At 55.2% G+C, this 18,274-nt stretch overlaps 2 protein-coding genes across 5 annotated transcripts in view; one reads left to right on the top strand and one right to left on the bottom strand.

Annotated features, from left to right (window-relative positions):
• Window positions 1-215: 215 nt before the first annotated feature.
• Window positions 216-6,390, top strand: NMRAL1 (NmrA like redox sensor 1). 3 transcript variants are annotated; one of them, XM_043914209.1, is made up of 6 exons: window positions 216-388; window positions 531-598; window positions 750-988; window positions 3,486-3,735; window positions 4,837-5,027; window positions 6,080-6,390. In XM_043914209.1, exons 2-6 carry the CDS (start codon window positions 559-561, stop codon window positions 6,257-6,259), a joined length of 900 nt encoding a protein of 299 aa, XP_043770144.1. In that variant the 5' UTR covers window positions 216-388; window positions 531-558; the 3' UTR covers window positions 6,260-6,390. The 3 variants fall into 3 exon arrangements, with proteins under 3 accessions (XP_043770144.1, XP_043770143.1, XP_043770145.1); XM_043914208.1 differs by lacking the exon at window positions 216-388 and having other exon boundaries at window positions 395-598; XM_043914210.1 differs by lacking the exons at window positions 216-388; window positions 4,837-5,027; window positions 6,080-6,390 and adding an exon at window positions 4,618-4,829 and having other exon boundaries at window positions 395-598.
• A 2,354-nt stretch (window positions 6,391-8,744) lies between these two features.
• Window positions 8,745-18,274, bottom strand: part of DNAJA3 (DnaJ heat shock protein family (Hsp40) member A3) — a 28,607-nt gene continuing 19,077 nt past the window's right edge. Inside the window, exons 7-12 of one of the 2 annotated variants that reach the window (XM_043914203.1) lie at window positions 17,743-17,807; window positions 15,843-15,971; window positions 15,269-15,384; window positions 14,423-14,520; window positions 10,456-10,569; window positions 8,745-9,911 (exon numbers count right to left, since the gene is read on the bottom strand). In XM_043914203.1, coding sequence (XP_043770138.1) covers window positions 10,469-10,569; window positions 14,423-14,520; window positions 15,269-15,384; window positions 15,843-15,971; window positions 17,743-17,807 — 509 coding nt within the window. In that variant the 3' untranslated portion in view covers window positions 8,745-9,911; window positions 10,456-10,468. The remainder of the gene's footprint in view (window positions 9,912-10,455; window positions 10,570-14,422; window positions 14,521-15,268; window positions 15,385-15,842; window positions 15,972-17,742; window positions 17,808-18,274) is intronic. The other variant, XM_043914204.1, reaches the window with a different exon arrangement.

The raw sequence follows: 18,274 nt of genomic DNA, 5'->3' as shown, positions 1-18,274 counted from the left end.
CATTCGCCTGTGCAGTCCTCGTCTGCAGGTACATTTGGGTCAGACCCGATTGACGCAAATTCGGTTTACGTAGGCCCGGGGCGGGCGGCTCCAGACCTTCGGCAGAGTTCGCCCGAGTTGGGACGAACCATCTGTGCCCGCGGAGGGGGGTGGCATGTCCGCTTCGCGCAGAGTCAGGGCCCGGACGGCGGGGATTAGGAAGCAGACCAGCCTGGGGTCCCTTCACGCAGGATGCCTGGGAAAGCGTGGCTTTTCCGGGTTGCAACTGGAGCTAAGGGCGAGGGTCGGCGCCACATGTAGGCTTGCATCCCCCCAAGCTGTGGACTCGGCTGCAGAGCAGCGGGTACCCAGTTCCCGGAGCTTTTCACACCTAGGCCTCCACTGGGAGGTACAGCCGGTCTGGGGGACCCGGGAGCCGGTCCGAGGGGACGGGGGTGGCAGGGTCCCTATCTTTCCCGGCCGGACCTCCCCTTGGGGCCTACGCGACGCGCGCGCCCCTTCGCCCACTCTGTGCCTCTCACTACCCCTAGACTTCTCGGGACCACACCTCCCGCTCGCATGGCGGACAAGAAGCTGGTGGTGGTGTTTGGAGCCACAGGTAAGCGAAACCCCCAAAGGAGGCGCTGGACCCTTCACCCAGGACAGCCTGGGGGTCCGGCCGGCCCCGCCCCCCCGCGCTGGGGGGGGCGCCACCCTCGGCAGGCCTCCCAGGCAGCTTCCATCCTGCAGGTCTTTCTGATTCTCCACAGGTGCCCAGGGGGGCTCAGTGGCCCGGACGCTCCTGGAAGATGGGACATTTAGGGTCCGAGTGGTGACCCGGGACCCTGGGCAGAGGGCAGCGAAGCAGCTGGGGCTGCAAGGTGCAGAGGTAGTGCAGGGAGACCAGAATGACGAGGCCAGCATGGAGCTGGCCCTGAGCGGCGCTCACGCCACCTTCATTGTGACCAACTATTGGGAGAACTGCAGCCAGGAGCAGGAGGTCAAGCAGGTGAGGGCAGGCCGCAGGGCGTCGGGAGGGAGTGGGGAGGCCAGGGCAGGAGCCGGGCATCTTCAAAGAGCTCCCAGCCTCCCTGCAGGGCAGCTCTGACTTGTCAGAGAGGGGCTGTCCCCTGCCTGTGATGACGGACACTGCAGCTTTTCCCCTCCTCTTCCATGCAGCCCTCCTAGACTTTGATAAGGGCAGGAGGTGACTTCTTTTTCATCCAGTGACTTAAGATATCATTCATGTACCGTACTGTTCACCCTTTTGACATGTACAGTTCAGTGTTTCTTCACCTGTTTGCAAAGTTGGGCCGCCATCACCACTACTAATTCCAGAACATTTCATCACCCCCAAAAGAAAACACCATACCTGTCGGCAGTCCTTCCCCATTCCCCCTCCCAGGCAACCACAATCTGCTTTATGTCATCCAGTGACTTCACATTTTCTAAACAACTCTGCTGACCCATGCTGCTGCTGCTGCTGCTAAGTCGCTTCAGTCGTGTCCGACTCTGTGCAACCCCATAGACGGCAGCCCACCAAGGCTCCCCCATCCCTGGGATTCTCCAGGCAAGAGTACTGGAGTGGGGTGCCATTACCTTCTCCCTGCTGACCCATAATTTTCTTAAAAGGTACACATTTTAATTGTACAATTTGATGATATTTGAAGATAAATATGCACATATAACTGACTTCCCAGGTGGCGCTAGTGGTAAAGAACCCACCTGCCAATGCAGGAGACATAAGAGACATGGGTTCGATCCCTGAGTCAGGAACATCCCCTGGAGGAGGGCATGGCAACCCACTCCAGTATTCTTGCCTGGAGAATCCCCTGGACAGAGGAGCCTGGTGGGCTACAGTCCATAGGGTCGCAAAGAGTCAGACACAGTTGAAGCCACTTAGCAGACACACAGCACACATACCCATGGAACTACCATTCTAATCAAAATATGGTGGTGAGGGACAGGGAAGCCTGGCATGCTGCAGTTCACGGGGTTGCAAAGAATCAGACACAGCTTGGCAACTGAACAACGACAACAATCAAAGTATAATCTATCACCATCATTCCCCAAATCTGCCATGTCCCTTTTTAGATGTGTCATGTTTCTCTTTATTCTGTTTTCCACCCAGCTTCTCTCTGGTCGGTGGCTGTTGAGCCCAGGCTGCCGTGGGAGGGATGTGAGACGAACATGCATCTTTTTTAAATCTCCTGGAAGGTAGAGACACTTGCAGTGGGCCTGTCACATAGCAGGCACTTGGGTATTTGTAGAAGGTATGACTGGCGCAGCTGAGGTTCCGGGGCTGAGACCCCTGGCCGTCAGCTTTCAGTCCTGCCTCATCCACAGCTCCCCACTGCCTTGGCTGTGGACGTGACTTCCCTGAGCTGGTCTCTCTTTCCTCTTATGTAAAAGGACCACTTTGGTCCATAAAGGGAAGCTGGACTGGACCATTGGTCTCTTTGTTTTTAACCTCGAGCCTTCAGTTGCTGTCTTACCTGGAAGCCCATCTCAGCGGGTGGACAAAGAGAACTTTTCTGGTTCATGCAGATCCTGTCAACCTGACCGCCTGTGCCATAACAAATGACCACAAGCCACGTGGCTTAAAACCACAGGAATTTATTCTCTCCCAGCGCTAAGTCCAGGAGTCCAACAGCAAGGTGTTGGCCCTGCGCTGTCTGGAGGCTGGCCTCTTCCGGTGTCCGGAGGTGCCAGCTCTTCGTGTGGTCACGTCACTCCAGGCTCTGCCTCTGTCTTCACGCGGCCTCTCCTCTTCTCCCTGTCTCCTCTTCCATCTCTCATAAGGACACTTGTCATTGGGTTGAGGGCCCACCAGGGTAATCCAGGATGATCTCAAGTTTTTTAACTTAAAAAATATCTGCGGAGACCCTCTCCCAAACGATGTGACATTCACAGGCTCTGGCGGATGGGAGGTGGACATGTCTCTTGGGAGGCCACCATCCAGCGCCCTACACGGCCTTGTGCAGCAGGGTCCCCACTTAACTGACGAGGCCAGAGCAGTTAGACCCTTTGTCCTGGAAGGCACAGCCAGGGCGCTGCAGAGCCAGTCTGAAGCCCATGTGGCGTGTCTTCTGTGCTGAACGGCTGAGCCATAGCGCCTCCTTAGGGGACGGCTGGGGCTCTCCAAGGAAGACGGCACAGCACGGGGACAAGGTGCTGTCTAAGCACAGGCAGAGACCAGAAGCCTCTGTGCGCCCCCTCCCAGGTGGCACATGGAGGACTTTGGTCTAGTACCCTGGAAGGTGGGACAACCTGGATGATCTAGAGAAGGGGCACTAAGGCTGTGTGGCTGGTGGGAGGCTTATAATCCTGGGGTAGACGATGTGATGCTGTGGGAGCCGCACAAGAAAGGGGGAGCCTTATCAGAGGGGTTAGTGGCCTGTGGCTCTTGGCAGAGTGGCCTCTGGGGTGGGAGAGCCAGGGCCGCGATGGGGACACACACCCTTCCTCTGAGCTTTGTGGCTTCTCCCTTCCTGCCCGCCCGCCAGGGAAAGCTGCTGGCCGATTTGGCCAAGCGCCTGGGCCTGTGCTACGTGGTCTACAGTGGCCTGGAGAACATCAAGAAGCTAACCGGGGGGAGACTGACAGCGGGACACTTTGACGGCAAAGGGGAGGTGGAGGAGTATTTCCGGGACATCGGCGTCCCCATGACCAGCGTGCGGCTGCCCTGCTATTTTGAGAACCTCCTCTCCTACTTCCTGCCCCAGAAAGCCCCGGATGGAAGGAGCTACTTGCTGAGTGAGTGTGCTCCCTCGGGCGTCTGCTGGCACCATGACCCAGAGAGTGGGCTTGTCCTCCGAGGGCTCCAGGTCTGAGCCCCGGCCCTCTCACAGTAGACCCATGACCCTGCCGGGCCTCCGTGTCCTGTCCCGTAAGATGGGCATGACCCGGACTTCCCCAGGGAAGATCTGCCCAGTGTGGGATGCTGTGCTGTCTGTTGGAGAGCTTTGCAGAAATGAGCATGGTTCTTGTTTCTGCCTCATCAGTGAGGAGAGGGTTTGGAGGGCTAGGTCCAGTTGATTTCCCGGGGGTAGGAAAGCACTTTCTTCTCTGCCCGTCTGCAAATCTGCAAACAGTGTGGAGGGCGCTGTGTCCAACCTGTGTCCTGCCGCTGGTGGGGCAGCAGGGGAGGCTCGGCAGGCAGAGTGGGAGGGGTCAGAGCCCTCCCCTGGCTCCTCACCTCTGCATGATCCCTGCTCACCCTCCCATGGGCAGAGTCTGGGCCTGGTATTGGCACCCCGACACCACCTTTTACAGTTTGCAGAGCCATCGTCAGAGAGTCGCCTGTGTTCCATCCCCACAGGCTCCTGGGTGGTCTGAATGGGCAGCCATGGAAACTTTACAGGCAGGGCTGGAGGGCTCCAGGTGCCTCATCTAGACAGAGCTCTGCCTATCCATCCCCAGAGCCACACCGTGGCTGGTAGAGTCACTTGTTAACACGTTTGTCAGCACCCACCACGCTGCTCTGGGTTCGGCCCCAGCCTTGGCCAGCCGAGCTTTCTTGCTGGCGTTTGGAGCACCCTCCGTGGGCATCCGCGTCAGGAACTGGGGTTTGCACCCATTCTTGGGCAGGGCGCCTTTCAAAGCCCCTTCCCCTCCTTCTGCTTGTTCCCGTCTCAGGCCTGATGGGTGGCAGGCCTGGAGTTCTCCCCAGCCTGGCTCCCAGGATTTGAACGGTCTGCCAGCGGCAGAGCTCCATCGTGTCCCGTTTCCTGACTCAGTTCTGCTGCTGACCCTGGGGTGTCTGAGTTAGGCCAGGTGCTGACCTGTGCGCCAACCAGCTGGTGGAGACCGACCCCTCAAGAGACAGGGGCCAGCACACCCCTCTCCCCCTCCCAGGCTTGCCCATGGGTAACGTGCCCATAGACGGCATGGCTGTGGCCGACCTGGGTCCCGTGGTGCTCAGCTTGCTAAAGACCCCACAGGAGTACATCGGCCGGAACATCGGGCTCAGTACCTGCAGACACACGGCGGAGGAGTACGCTGCCCTGCTCGCCAAGCACACAGGCAAGGTGGTGCGCGACGCCAAGGTGAGAGGCCCGGCGGGACATGGAAGCCCGATCCGAGCGGCTCTGCGGGTAGCAGGGGAGTGGCATCCTGGGCTGCCCCGCGCTCTGAGCATCACAAAGCCTAGTTCATCCTCAGAGAAGGCTGACGTCGTGCGGTTCTCAGGAGCGAAGTGTGGCTGCCGGGTGAGATGTCTGGCTCTGGCAGGGGGCCAAGTGGCAAGAAAGGGCTTGAGGAAGAGGGCCCAGTAGGGGCCAAAGCAAGCAGGGAGAGCACGGGGTGTCTTGGGCTCCTTGGTGCAGGGGAAGAAGGCTGGAGTGGGCCCCGTCCGGCTCCTTTCCTTGGCCTGGCACAGTCCCCTCCTTCCCTCACCTACCCTGTCCTCCTGTCCAGACCCCTGGGTTTGTTGTTTCTTCTCAGTTTGAGATTATGGGATACTCAGAGTCATTAAACGACAGAAACCACCCACAGAGCCTCCCAGACGCAAACAGAGCAGTAAATGGGGAGAGACCAGGGCAGGACACGTTTTGGGCTCAGATTTTGCTCCCAGCCCTTAACACCCACCTGTGTGTAACCAGAGGCCCAGCCCCTGGCCCCTCTCTGTCTTGGTTTCTTCATCTGTAAAGTGGGCGTATGGAACGTATCCCATCCTCGGGGGTGGGCTGTGAAGACTGAACGGAATAACTGATGTAGAGGCTCCCTTGGCACAATGAATGCACTAGAAAATGTGCACTAAATGGCTATTACTATCTAAACAAAGAAAGCCTGAGGCCGTCATGGAGGGTTTGGGAGCCAAGGAGTTAAGGTTCAGTTTGGTTAGGAAAGGGGAACAGCTTTGGTGTTTTAAGCAAGAAAATGATGAAAGCAGAGTCCTGCTGTGGAAGGGACTGAGACGTTTTCACCTTGTGATCTTGGAAGAACAGGATATAAATTGCCCTGGAACAGTGGTTTTTGAAGTTTCATCTCTTTAGTATCAATGGTTTTCAGATGAATTCAGGGGGACAAAGTAGAGGCTGAGGTACCAACAGTGTAGTCAGGGTGCTGCCGACCCTAAGAGACGCTCCTCTGCTTGCAGACAAGCCCCGAGGACTACGAGAAGCTTGGCTTCCCCGGCGCCCGGGACCTGGCCAACATGTTCCGTTTTTATGCCCTGAAACCTGACCGCAACATCGAACTGACCCTGAAGCTCAACCCCAAGGCCAGGACTCTGGACCAGTGGCTGGAGCAGCACAAAGGGGACTTTGCAGGGCTGTGACCCTGCCCACCTCTCAACCCCGTCTGGGGGTACAACGGGGGGTGCGGTCACAGTGACCCTCTCTTGTGTTACAAGAAAGTTTATTTTTTAAATAAAGGCCATTGTTCTCACAGATGGCTTCCAAAAGAAAAGCGCTTTGTTTCATGGTTTGGGGTAGGGGTGGCAGATGCTGGGGCACCAAGGACATGAAAATTCCAATAGGAAGCGTCAAGTGCCCAGCCAAGTGGTGGCGGGGGCCAAGAGGACCCCCAACCCAGCCCTGCAGCCAGGGGCGACGTCTGACACCCCTGCACATACACCCTTCCACTCCAGAGCATCCGGTCATCCGCATGTTCCTTCTGAGTTTCAGGGCGGGAAGACCGGCCCCTTCTTCCTCTCTCTTCACCTGCCTCCTGGGCCCCCGGGTGCAGTAGCCTTGAGATGTGGTGATCTCAAAACATGCTGGTAAGAAAGAAACCCTTGAAGGGACGTTACCGAGCTGTGGACCCCAGGCCATGAGAACTGAGCACTGTGGAGAAGAGGTGATGCTGTCCACAGCACAGGCAGGGAGGGGAGACCAGGGAAGTGACCCCCCAGCCCTGCGTGGTGGGCAGAGCCCCCGGGCATTTGGACGGCCTCCCTCTCTCGCTCACTATAGAGGTGAGAAGCGCAGGCCTGGAGGACACGGCTGATGGGGAGACTGGTGTCTCTGGGCTTGCGGGTCATCTACCGCAGTCTCTACTACCCTGCTCTGGCCTTGGGACCCGCAGAGGCACTGAAAGGGTAGCAGGGCTGCCAAATTCATTCCATCTGTTGATTCATAAGCACTTTGTCGACAACTTATCCAGTGTGCTAGACCCTAAATACAATGTTAATCAGGAAAGTTATACACCGTGTCTTGAGTCTGGTTTAGCAGGAGGGCCAGATACCAATGTGTGGGATGGCTGCAGGACCGACATCAGGCTGCAGGGAGCAGGGGGGATGAAGAACACTGGAGGAGGGCCCACTTCAGGGGCACAGCGACAGCCTGAGGGAGCAGCCTCCCAGGAAGGTAGGAGGGAACAGACGTGATGACCCAGGCTTCCAAGCCCACCCATATCAGCAGGAGAACCCAACAGGTCATCCATGTCCAGCCCTGTGATGCCCAAGTGCCGCGGGCCTTCTGGAGGGGAGACTCGCCTGCTGGGACCCTGACTCATGATGGGATCCAGGAGTGGCCCTCGGTTGGCACCAAGCCTGGGGAGGGCCCGCCGCACTGGCTCCAGAGCGAGCTGCAGGGAGCTGAGGGCAGGCTCCAGCCGGTGCTCACCGTTTCACCAGCCCTCTGGGGGTGGGTTGCTTACCTGGTGCCCTCTGGCCGGGCTGCTGTGACGACTACATAGGGGAACTGGGGAGAAGCAGCGTCTAGCTCCCCGGGCCCCTCGTGATCAGGTCTTGCAAGCCTCCAGTGCCTTCCCCTGTCCATCCTGCTCCCAGCACTTCAGCAAGTGCTTGCCTCCCATCCACAAAGGCCCAGGGGCCTAGAGACACTCTCTTGTGTTTCTAAATGGCGCGGCTCACGCTCTAGCCCCACCTCAGGCTGCAAGGTGGTCAGGAGACAGATCTCAGGAGCTAACTGTGGGAATGAGCCAAACCCAGTCCAGCCAGGCCTCGAGGGGGACCCGAACCTACAGATGCTGCCCTGCCACCTTCTGACCATCGGAGGGAAGAATGCCTTGGCATAGCCATGAAGGTGTCTCACTGGAAAGAAAATCCACTTTCCCCTTTCAAAGTCTAGACTGCTACTTTCAAAAAACATGGCTTTGGTTGACTTCTCTAGGAAGAAGACCTGAGGTGCCAAGAGAGACACCACTGAGCTCTCCACCACCGTACCCTGGGGTCTCAGATCCCGCCCAGGCCATGCTGAGTCCACAGCAGGTGCTCGGCAAACTTCTGTTCAATGGAGAAAGAGTTTGGAGACTGGCAGGAAGTCTCTGGGCCTCCTTCTTGCCCACCAGGTCTTCCCAGCCTCTTCACCCAATCCAGCAAGTGCGCACCCCTGCCTCCACTACAGCCTGCTCAGCCCAGAACCCCAGGGCAGGGCAGAGTCATGTGCTTGGGGCCCACTCCAGCCACCAGAGCCCAGAAGAAGAACACAGTACACACAAAATATCTTAATACTCCTCTGAAAACAATGGAAGAAACAAAGAGTATCTAGTGATGGCGGTGGTGACGCTCAGGGACCTAAGGAGGCCACACTGCAGGTCTTTAGAGGAGCGGGCTCCCAGAGTAAAAGCGACAAGCTGAATCCTAGAAGGTTCGTTCAGATCAGCACATCACTGCAGGATAAGCTCCCTGCTCCGGGTTGGGAGGGTCCGCGCCTGTCAGAGCGACACCTGTCCCTCGGTGGGGGTGACGCTGAGGAAAGCCACCTCTGGCTGCCCCAGGAAGGCCAGCAGACGTGGGCTGGCCTGACGGGCACCTGCAGAGAGCTGTCCGGACTCTTTCAAGGAAGAGATGACCACAATTCAGGTTTTAAATATCTCTTTGCAGTAGATAATCTTATTTACATTGATACAGAATCATTTTACATTCTTAGAGCAGACACTAGCAGATGCTTTATTTTAGTAAATCATGGGGGGGAAACAGAAAGCACACTTATCAGAAGGGTTCTCCGTTAGCCTGTCTCACCACAGCGAGGGGATCTGGAAACACAGGGAACCCGCACGTCCCAGGAGCCAAGGCTGGGAAATGGTGCTTGGTCTGGCTGGTTGCTGGAGAACCTTCGATTGCTGAGAGTCTGCTTTCCTCTGAACAAACACTCGTACGGGAAAAGACAATGATTCTCAGCACTGAATAATTTAAACACACATCTGAAAACAGGTCAGTAGTGAGTGGTGAGACCCAAGGCCCTGATAGCAGTGGGGCAGGGCTGGAGTTGAGAGGCCCTCAGTCAGCTCCAGGCCACGCCGGCTGTGGTCCAGCAGAGGGGCAGGAGCCCCACCCACGCCTGGCTTAGAACAACACAACCCAACTGCCGGGGGACAGGGCCACCCTGCGTGGGGTGGGAGGAAGGACCTTCCGTCCTGACGGAGATCACGGCCCATGTGTCCTCTAGGTGTCACCCCAGGCCCCCAGGTTCCAGCCACTCAGTACCTGTGGGAATTAAACCAACTCCAGCTGAAGGGTGGGTGACACCAGCGAGGTGTGTGTGCCCCATGTTCCCGGAAAGGACAACCTGTCAGGAAAGACTCATTCTGGAACGTCCCGGAGGTTTGCTGAGAGGGAAATCAATCACGTCACAACTCGGTGCAGCTTAAGGCTTCATTTTTAAGCTGTAAGCATGGCCTTTAATTCTTTAACCACATTCAGTTCCAAATTAAGAGTTTCAGCTCTGCAGGAAGTGTCCAGCTGTCTGACTTTGCCAGAGCCTGAAGAGGCCAAGTTACCTCCCCGCAGACAGGAAGCTACAAGCCCTGAGGCTGGCCATGCCTGACTGCCCAGGGTCTGTCCCGTCCGCCATGACCTTCTGTGAAGAGCCGCATGGTCACGTGAGTTCACTGTTGCCAAGGCGGTCCGGAGGCCTCTGCAGGCAGGGGCTCGGTGCTGCTGTGGGGAATCCTCCTGCGTCCGAGGTGCCCTGGACACGAGGGGGTGCTGCTGCTCCCTGCCTAGTTCCCAGTGGACCGTTTTCCTGAGCCAAGACACAAACGGGTACAGTTCACTGGCCTCGCAGGAAAAGACACACCCTGTCGGTGAACTTCTGCAGTCCTTGGGAAGGAGGCCCCAACATCAGGGACCAGCACGAGTGAAAGGTGAGTCCCAAGACACCACGGTGAGCAAGCAGGACTCCCGTCACTGCCCCACCCCACCCCACACTAAGGCTGCCACTGCCCTAGACGTCCCAGCCAGGACAGGGCGGGGCTGGGGAGATCTGAGTTCTAGGCCTGGCTCTGCTGTGACCTACCCTCTGTGACTGTGGGCAACCTGGTTCCCACCACGGCAGGATGCAGTGGCCCCGGGAGCTGGTGGAAGGAGGGCTGGGGGGCTCCAGGAGGTGGTTCAGCCCTGCACTACCTGCCAGCTCCCCTTGGGCTAAGGCTAGGCTCACACCACGCCTGAGATGGGAACCTCTTCAACTCTGGGGGTGGGGGGATGATACTGGCTAAAATGAGGGAAAACAGGGATTCATTATTTCAGAGGGGCATGAAAGGGAGGAACCTCAGGGGTTTTCCTACCTCGGCTGGGATATCAGGAGGTAAACATTCTCTTAAGTTTGGAAAGGAATCCCTCGTCCTCCCCAGCCTCAGGCCTAGCCTTGCCTCCCGCGGAGCTATCCATGGTGCTGCCACCTGGGCATAAACAGCAGAGAGAACTGGGGTCAAGGGCGCAGACCTCACAGCCCACCCCAGGCCCCACCTGGCCACCCAGGGCTCGTGCTCCAAGAGCCACCCCGAGAGGAAAGGTGGCCATATCAGGTTGCCCAGGGTTGTCCCGTCCATCAGATGATTCAGCACTTAGAGCATCCCAACTGCTCCCCAAGTCACTGGCCCTCGAGGGGAAAACAAGGTACAGAAAGGAACAACAGGCAGCTGTCCCACTTAACAACCGTAACAGAAACACAGCCAGCACCAATGCCTTCCAGGCCAGGCTGCATGGCGTCCATACCTCATTCAGTCCTTACGGTAACCTTACAGGTAAATTCCAGATGAAAAAAACAAAAACTAGGGGCACAAAGGGGTTAGGTGCCATGACTAAGGTCACAGAGCTGCTAAGTGGGCAGGAGGTCTGAGTTCAGACCCAAGCAGTCAGACCCCAAAGCCCAGGCTCTGAGAAGGTGAAGAGCATGTGCCAAGACCCACCGACCAGCTTCTGCACCCGGTCAGTACGCACTGATCGCCTCTCCAGGGCACCGGGATCCCAGGACACATGCACTGCTCATCTGGGATGGGGCAGCCAAGGACCCGTGCATCACTGGGCAAGCACCTGGCTCCAAATGCTCCCGAGACGGGCGGCCACCTTTCTGTTTCCGGAGGGGCCGTGAGAGCCCCTCTGCACAAACACATCACGTTAAAGATCAGCCACCCATGAGGCAGGAGGGCCGACGCGTTACGAGCTGGACTGGACTCAATGTTTTTCATTGTTTCAGGAGAATTAGTGCATGTCAATGTGCAGGGGGATGTATGTCAAGGACAGTGTGTAGAGGGGACAAAATGTCCATGTCCCCAAGCTCTCAGTCTGAGATGCCTTTGTCGGTGAGAGGCCCACAGCTTTGGGCAGCAGAGGTCACAGTCTCCAGAAGGGGTGGGGAAGGTAGTCCATGGCTCTTTACAAGGTGATGAATAACCAGGTAACGCTCATTCTATGAATCTGTACCACCTTTTTCTCCACAAGTACAAGCTCCTAGTGTCATAAGCAAGGTCTGGCATTTACTTGGGGGTTCAGTGCCTGCCTGGCCTTCCCCCCTCACACTGTGAGCTGGGCAGGGCAGGGACCCTGTCTCTCTGGGCATCATTTCCGAGCACATGGCAAATGCTCAGTGACCATCAGTGCGAGGAAACAGACCCACCAACCGGACTCCAGGATGATGTCTGAGGACCAGACCCACCCTACAGGCAGAGGTGTGGGGTCTGCACGCACAGTCTGACTCCCTGAGCTGACTACACGCTCAGACTGAGCCAGCAGAGTGCCTCTTGTTCCACTAACATGTCTTTCTCCCCACCTGCCTCTTGCCTCCACCCTGCCTAAACAGAGGGGCTCAAGAGTCAATGCCGTCAGCTCATCAGAGAAGAGACCACAGGGGGATCCAAGCCCTGGAAGAGGTGCCCGCACGACAGCTAAATGGACGTACAGGGGTCGTCACAGGAGTTAGTGACGATCGAGAAATACCAACAACGAGCCACGCTGTCTCTAAACCCAAAAGGTCACTTGGTAACCTCAGAGTGCCCCAGGCCCCCAGCTCGCTGCGGTTTTCCTGCTTCTCAGACTGGGAACAAAGCCAGGGTCAGCCATTATTAAGGTTTTCAGCAGGGGCTACAGAGAACAAAAATAAACAAGCAATACTAAACCCGCCAAAAACTTTTAGGTTGTTTTCCTACATAATGGTAACTTTCCAAATGCCTTCCAGGTACCTTTCCCATGGTGAAAGCAAAGACATCCAGGAATCAATCTGCATCTGCAGTGACTATCTCCATGGGCACTTGGGGGCTATTAAGCGACATGCTAGCTCAAGAACCACTGATGACTGAAGGCAACTGCTTCCAGTGTAACTTTAATAGCAGAGATTCAGGCTCTACTTGAATAAATAGGATGCACCTTAGTGCAGTTGTCAGGAAAGGTAATTGTGTGCACTGGTGTGTCCTCACACGTGGAGGGCAAAAGTAACTTTCTTCACAGTAACAAGAGGCTTAACCACACCCAGGCTGCAGACTGACAGTGCATTCCAGTGTTAAGATTCTTAAAAGCCATCTAAAGAATTATGTCTGGGAGCCAAATTTCCCACTGAATACAATTCTGAAATGACAACAGAAGTGAGTGGAAAAAAAAATTATTCAGGTCACTCATTTCACTTTATGAACTCTTCACAAACACATGCAACACATATGTTAACATTATGATATATTCAGCAAAATTATGTCAATAGAAATTCAAGACGAAGAACTGGCAATGGGTCTGGCACATAAGAGCCTCCCAATAAATCTCGGCTAAACAAGGGGAGAGGGAATGAGCTAACATGATGAGAACCATGGACATTACTCAGAAGCTGACTACAGGATCAACTCCCAATCTGAGCTCTCAGGAAGGGGCTTGATAACAACTGGTGGATAATACCCAACATGCAAACAGTGAACAAGGCACAGGGTCTCACGCCGAGCTCAGTCAGGAGGACCTCAAGTTCCCCTGGGGGAGGGGGGCATGGCTGAGAGCTGGTTGCAGAGCAAATCTCGCATGCTCCGTGACTGTGGGAATATTTGGGACTCAGGAAAAAAACCTAGAGGTGCATAAGTAGAGTTATGTGGAAGAATTATCCCCACTTCTTTTTAGTCCAAGGGATAGTAACAAGAAAATATGAAAAAGTCTATGAACCAAACCACTAAAGTAAGTGCTCACTTTATGCCCAGTCAGCCACAGATACAATCTGTGGCAGTTGTTTTTTCACAGAGGACTTGGTCTCCTGGATTTTGGGGAGCTCAGCCAAGTCCATGCAAAGGCTGCTGCCACTGGGACCCCCAGCCCTGCCCCAGGGCTCCAAGACCCCACCCCCAGCTCCGATCACCTGCTCTGACTGTACACTAATCTAAACACCATTCAAGTTCCGAGAAGGTGAGAGAAAATCCAGGACCCAGACAAAAACAAAGTGATGCAACCAGGAGGCAACACGTCGGGCAGCAGAAGCCAACTCACCCTCAGCATGGCCTCTCCCAGCCCAGCAGGAGGCCCAACCGACAGGGTTTTCTCGGCGGAGCACCCCATCCCAGCAGAGCACCCCATCCGGGCAGAGCACCCCATCCCGACACAGCACCCCATCCAGGCAGAGCACCCCCATCCAGAGGGAGAAGAGCTGCAGCCAAGGTGCCTGTAGCCAAAGTGCCTGCCTGTTGTCAGAATAAGGGGGCATGGCTACTCACCAATCGCCAATATTTAACTGCACTCTACAGATGTTTAAGCTCAGAGTAAACAAGGTGTTTTGTTTGTTCACGGCCCTAAAAGCTCAGAGTTTAGACCTGCTGCACACAGGCAGATCTGGAGTTGTTAAGCCTGCCACAGCTGCTGTTTACAGGACACTCTGAAATCCAGGGGAAGCCTTCTGGACGAGGAAGACATGTATCTTCTCCTTTAGTGGCTACAAGCTGACCTCATGCAGGAATGAACCCACGGTCACAGGGCAAGTGGCAGAACCGAGGCCAGAACTCAGGAGAGCAGCTCTAAGACGCAGAGCCGCTCCCTGGAGGGAAGCGTCACAGGCCTCACTGACCTCGGCCAGCAGTGCGTGCACAGAGGACGAGGGCCAGGGCGGGGGGCCCTGCTGGCCAGCTTCCCCGAGTGGGGCTGCCCCACACCACTCTGCCCAACACTCAGCCCCCTCTTACTACTGGGCCCTCTGGAGACTCCAGGAAGATTCCCCAGTGGAAACCCCAACATGCTTCCAGACCGTCTGCCCTCCCAGGTACTGGGCGACTCCCACGGGCCGCAGGGGTGCCTCACCAGTGCTTGTGTTGGTGACGCCGTTCACCGTCCCCTCCACGTCGGTCTCGTCCTCAGCGTAGCTCAGGATCAGGCTCTGCTGTCGGCTTGTCAGTCTCCTGTGGACCGAGCGCAATCAGTGTCCGAGCGGCTCCTCTGGGCAGCTCTTCAAAAGGACGTGGACGTGGCCGGCCCCCACGCAGCATGTGGGAAAGGCAGGACCCTTGACCCAGGCACCGGGCACACCCTGAACCCAAGAGCCCACACCCTTAAAGCTTCTGTAAAGTAAACCGCTGCAACTACCCTGAGCTGTTCTAAACGACTGCCACTGTGGCCACGGTAAACAGTTTACCAGAGGGATGAAAAGCTGTTACAAGTGTGTGTGTTGGAAATTATCTAATTAAAGAGAGCGCTGGAAACCCAGCCCTCTGAAAAGAGCCAGGCAAGCCCTGCTCCGGATGTCCGCAGCTCCCCCTCGGACTTTTCTTTTGAAGGCTGGACACGACACAAGCCGCCAGCTCGCTCTAGATCATCTCTCAGATGGTGGGCGACCCAAGAACGATAATAATAAAACCAACAGCAGCAATAACAGCTAACTGCTCCCTATGGGTTATTCATTTCATCTCCCAGCAACTCAGCGAGGTCGAACTTTTTTATCACGTCCGCTTTCAGAAGGAGCACCTGGGCAGGACAGACTTAGAGGGAGAAGTAACCTGCCTAAGCCTCAGTGCTTACAGCAGAAGCACCACACAGGCCGGGCAGTCGGGCTCAGCACCTGCTTGGCAGGTGAGAAGTCCTCGACTGGCTGCTGCTGGTGCTGGAAGCTGCAGAGCGCGCGTGGGCCTCGCCACACCAGGAGGCGCTTACTTTGGAACTCTGATCTTGATGTGAATGTAGTGGTCTCCGTAGCCGTAGCTGTTAATCCGCGGGATGCCCTTCCCGCTCATCCGAATCTTCTGGTCTGACTGAGTCCCAGGGGGGATCTATAAAGAAAGGAACCTCAGGTTTTCCTCCACCTCCAGCTGCCCAAATGAAAACATCTCACGACATGAAGACAATCTTACTCCTGAAAAGAACTCCATTCAGGTTTCTAGACCAAACCCATCAAACACCACACAGAAACTGGGTCCACCTTGAGCAGAGCCTATGACGGGCTCAGGGGCGAGGAGTCTAGGGTGGCAAGCCCACAGCAGGAGGGAGGGAGCTCGGGGAGTAGGACCTGGGAGGAGGCAGAGCCAACCTGGGGCGCCACTGAGGCCGCTGCCCAGCCCAGCAGGATGGACACAGCCCAGGAACTGCTTCCCGGCCGAGTCACACCCAAGGCGCGGCCAACACTCCTCCTGCCTCCCGCCAGGCTGTTCCCAGGTTTCAGCCGTTTCCCGTTTTAGAAAAAAGAGAGCACTGCAGTACAGGAGTGGTGAGAACGTGCCCGCACTCTTACCGTCACGCTGATGGTCTCGTACAGGCCCTGCGCTCTGGCGGTGCCCCCAAGGATGGCCTGAGCTATGGAGATGAAGAGATCTGAGTGGATGTCTGCACCGTCCCTCCGGAACACGGGGCTTTTCTGCACCTAGGGCCAAGCACGGGAGGGTTACTAACGCTCAGAGAAGTCCTTCTGGAGAGCAGACCACAGCCGCGGCTCAGCGTGCAGCATCCAGGGAGACAGTGCACTTTCACCAAAGCACCCACCTACCCCAGCCTCTGGGAGTTACAGGGCAGCTTCTTCCTTCACTGCAATGCCACAGTGTCCTCCCAGATTAAGCTGTTCAAGTTTCAAGGGAAATAAAACTAAATTTTGAAAATTAAAAGAAATATAAAAATCTTACTTTACTAGAAACACAGACTAATACAGTCTACAAAGGCAGAAAGGGTTAACTTTCCAGAGTCTTTTGGTACAAGCTACCTTCAAGTCAGACTAGCGACACTGGAATGATTCAAATTTTATAAGCACTGTTTTTTGGGTCTCAAAGACATTCTTTGTCTTCCAGTGATTTCCTCTTTTCTTCTTCTCTACTATCAGCTGGGAACAATCTGAATTCTCTATCAAACCTTCTTCATAGACTGGCTTCCAGCCTGCGACCTTTCTCTTCAATTTCTCAGTCTTAAAGATTCACCCTTTACATTATGTTTGTCTTTGTTTTAAACTATGAAATATTTCACATATACGTAAATCAGCAAAGTAATTAACACACGCTGTACACACAACCCTGCTTAGGTCACAGAAGACCAGGACACAGGTGACTTCTCCCCGTCCTGCTCACCCCTCCACAATAACCGCTACATTTAGTCTGCATCTTTCCTAGGAGTGTCTGTTTACCTTTTTTACATGTTTCAGTTCAGTTCAGTTGCTCAGTAGTGTCCGACTCATTGTGACCCCATGAATCGCAGCACACCAGGCCTCCCTGTCCATCACCAACTCCCGGAGTTTACTCAAACCCATGTCCATCGAGTCGGTGATGCCATCCAGCCATCTCATCCTCTGTCGTCCCCTTCTCCTCTTGCCCCCAATCCCTCCCAGCATCAGGTTCTTTTCCAATGAGTCAACTCTTCGCATGAGGTGGCCAAAGAACTGGAGTTTCAGCTTCAACATCAGTCCTTCCAATGAACACCCAGGACTGATCTCCTTTAGGATGGACTGGTTGGATCTCCTTGCAGACCAACATGTCCCTAAACAATACATGACACCACCTCATGTGATTTGAAACTACACAGATGACCTCCTTCCTCGGCCTGCAACCTGCTCACTCCCTGTCCGTGACTGAGAACTACCAGGACGTCTCACACCAACATGTGCGTCTCCAGCCTTCTGCTCCGAGGTGTCCACAGTGCAGCCCACTTGCCATTTCCTCCCGAAGGGCAGCAGGCTGCTGGCAGTGTCTCGCTGTTGTAGACGAGGCTGCCACACACCTTGCCTCCACCTGCCGCACCTCCTTAGGGACATGCCTGGTGGAATCAGTGGCAGAAGGTGCCACTTCCTCTGTTACCCTTGCCTCAGAAAACCTTGCCTGCACGTCACATGTAAATCTGTAGCTCTGGCCCTTATTGTCCCCATGAACAATTCAATACATCAATAAAAATTAAAAGATGTTTTCTGTATTTTTATGAGTGCTTTGTTGCCAACTTGTAAACACCTTGGGGTAACTTTGTTCTCTCCACATTTAGCACAAAAGCTTGATGTAACACATGTTTAATCACCCTGCTGAGGTGGCCCCCACTTGCCTTAGAAACTTGAACGGCCAGGCACATTCCATGAAGCTCCCATCTCACCCATAAGAAGCCTGGGCTGCACCCTCTCCACAAGAGCAAAGGCCCAAAAGAGACTGTGCAAACAGAGCACCTACCCTGAATGTGATGAAAATTTCTCGTTTTCCTACAGGCATCCTCACAGTCTGGCCATCCTCAACTCCTGTAAGCAAAAGAACAATTATTTTGGGATGTCTGAAGGCATTTTCTATGCTGGATCTATTTACAACCCACCCACTTACTCATTCCTGTTTCCTGTTAACAAGGAACAACACAATTACCCAATACAGCAACAAGTAAAACAAGGGTAACTTTTCAAAGGTGCAGCATATAGTAATCGATAACCAAATGAAAGCACCTTCTCTTCACTTATTCAAGTTTACCACCAGGTCCACCTAGTATCCCAGTGAGTTTAGAGTCTAGTGGGGCACAATGCTAAAGAATCCACCTGCCAATGCAGGAGATGCAAGAGAAGCAGGTTCGCTCCCTGGGTTGGGAAGATCCCCTGGAGAAGGAAATGGCAACCCACTCCAGTATTCTTGCCTGGAGAACCCATGGACAGAGGGGCCTAGTGGGCTACAGTCCCTGCAATGAGTTGGATGCCACTGAGCACATCCACAGGGGAGATAG

Source organism: Cervus elaphus, chromosome 10, assembly GCF_910594005.1.
Source record: "Cervus elaphus chromosome 10, mCerEla1.1, whole genome shotgun sequence".
In the NCBI taxonomy this organism is placed as follows: domain Eukaryota; kingdom Metazoa; phylum Chordata; class Mammalia; order Artiodactyla; family Cervidae; genus Cervus; species Cervus elaphus.
Note: the sequence above shows the minus strand (reverse complement) of the source record. Positions and strands in the feature narration are given on the sequence as shown.

Bases quoted from the DNA above. Each gene is read 5' to 3' on its own strand.
- NMRAL1 (XM_043914209.1), top strand. From the start codon at position 559: ATGGCGGACAAGAAGCTGGTGGTGGTGTTTGGAGCCACAG. The intron at 989-3,485 runs GTGAGGGCAGGC...CCCGCCCGCCAG, and splicing joins AGGAGCAGGAGGTCAAGCAG to GGAAAGCTGCTGGCCGATTT. The intron at 3,736-4,836 runs GTGAGTGTGCTC...TCCCCCTCCCAG, and splicing joins TGGAAGGAGCTACTTGCTGA to GCTTGCCCATGGGTAACGTG.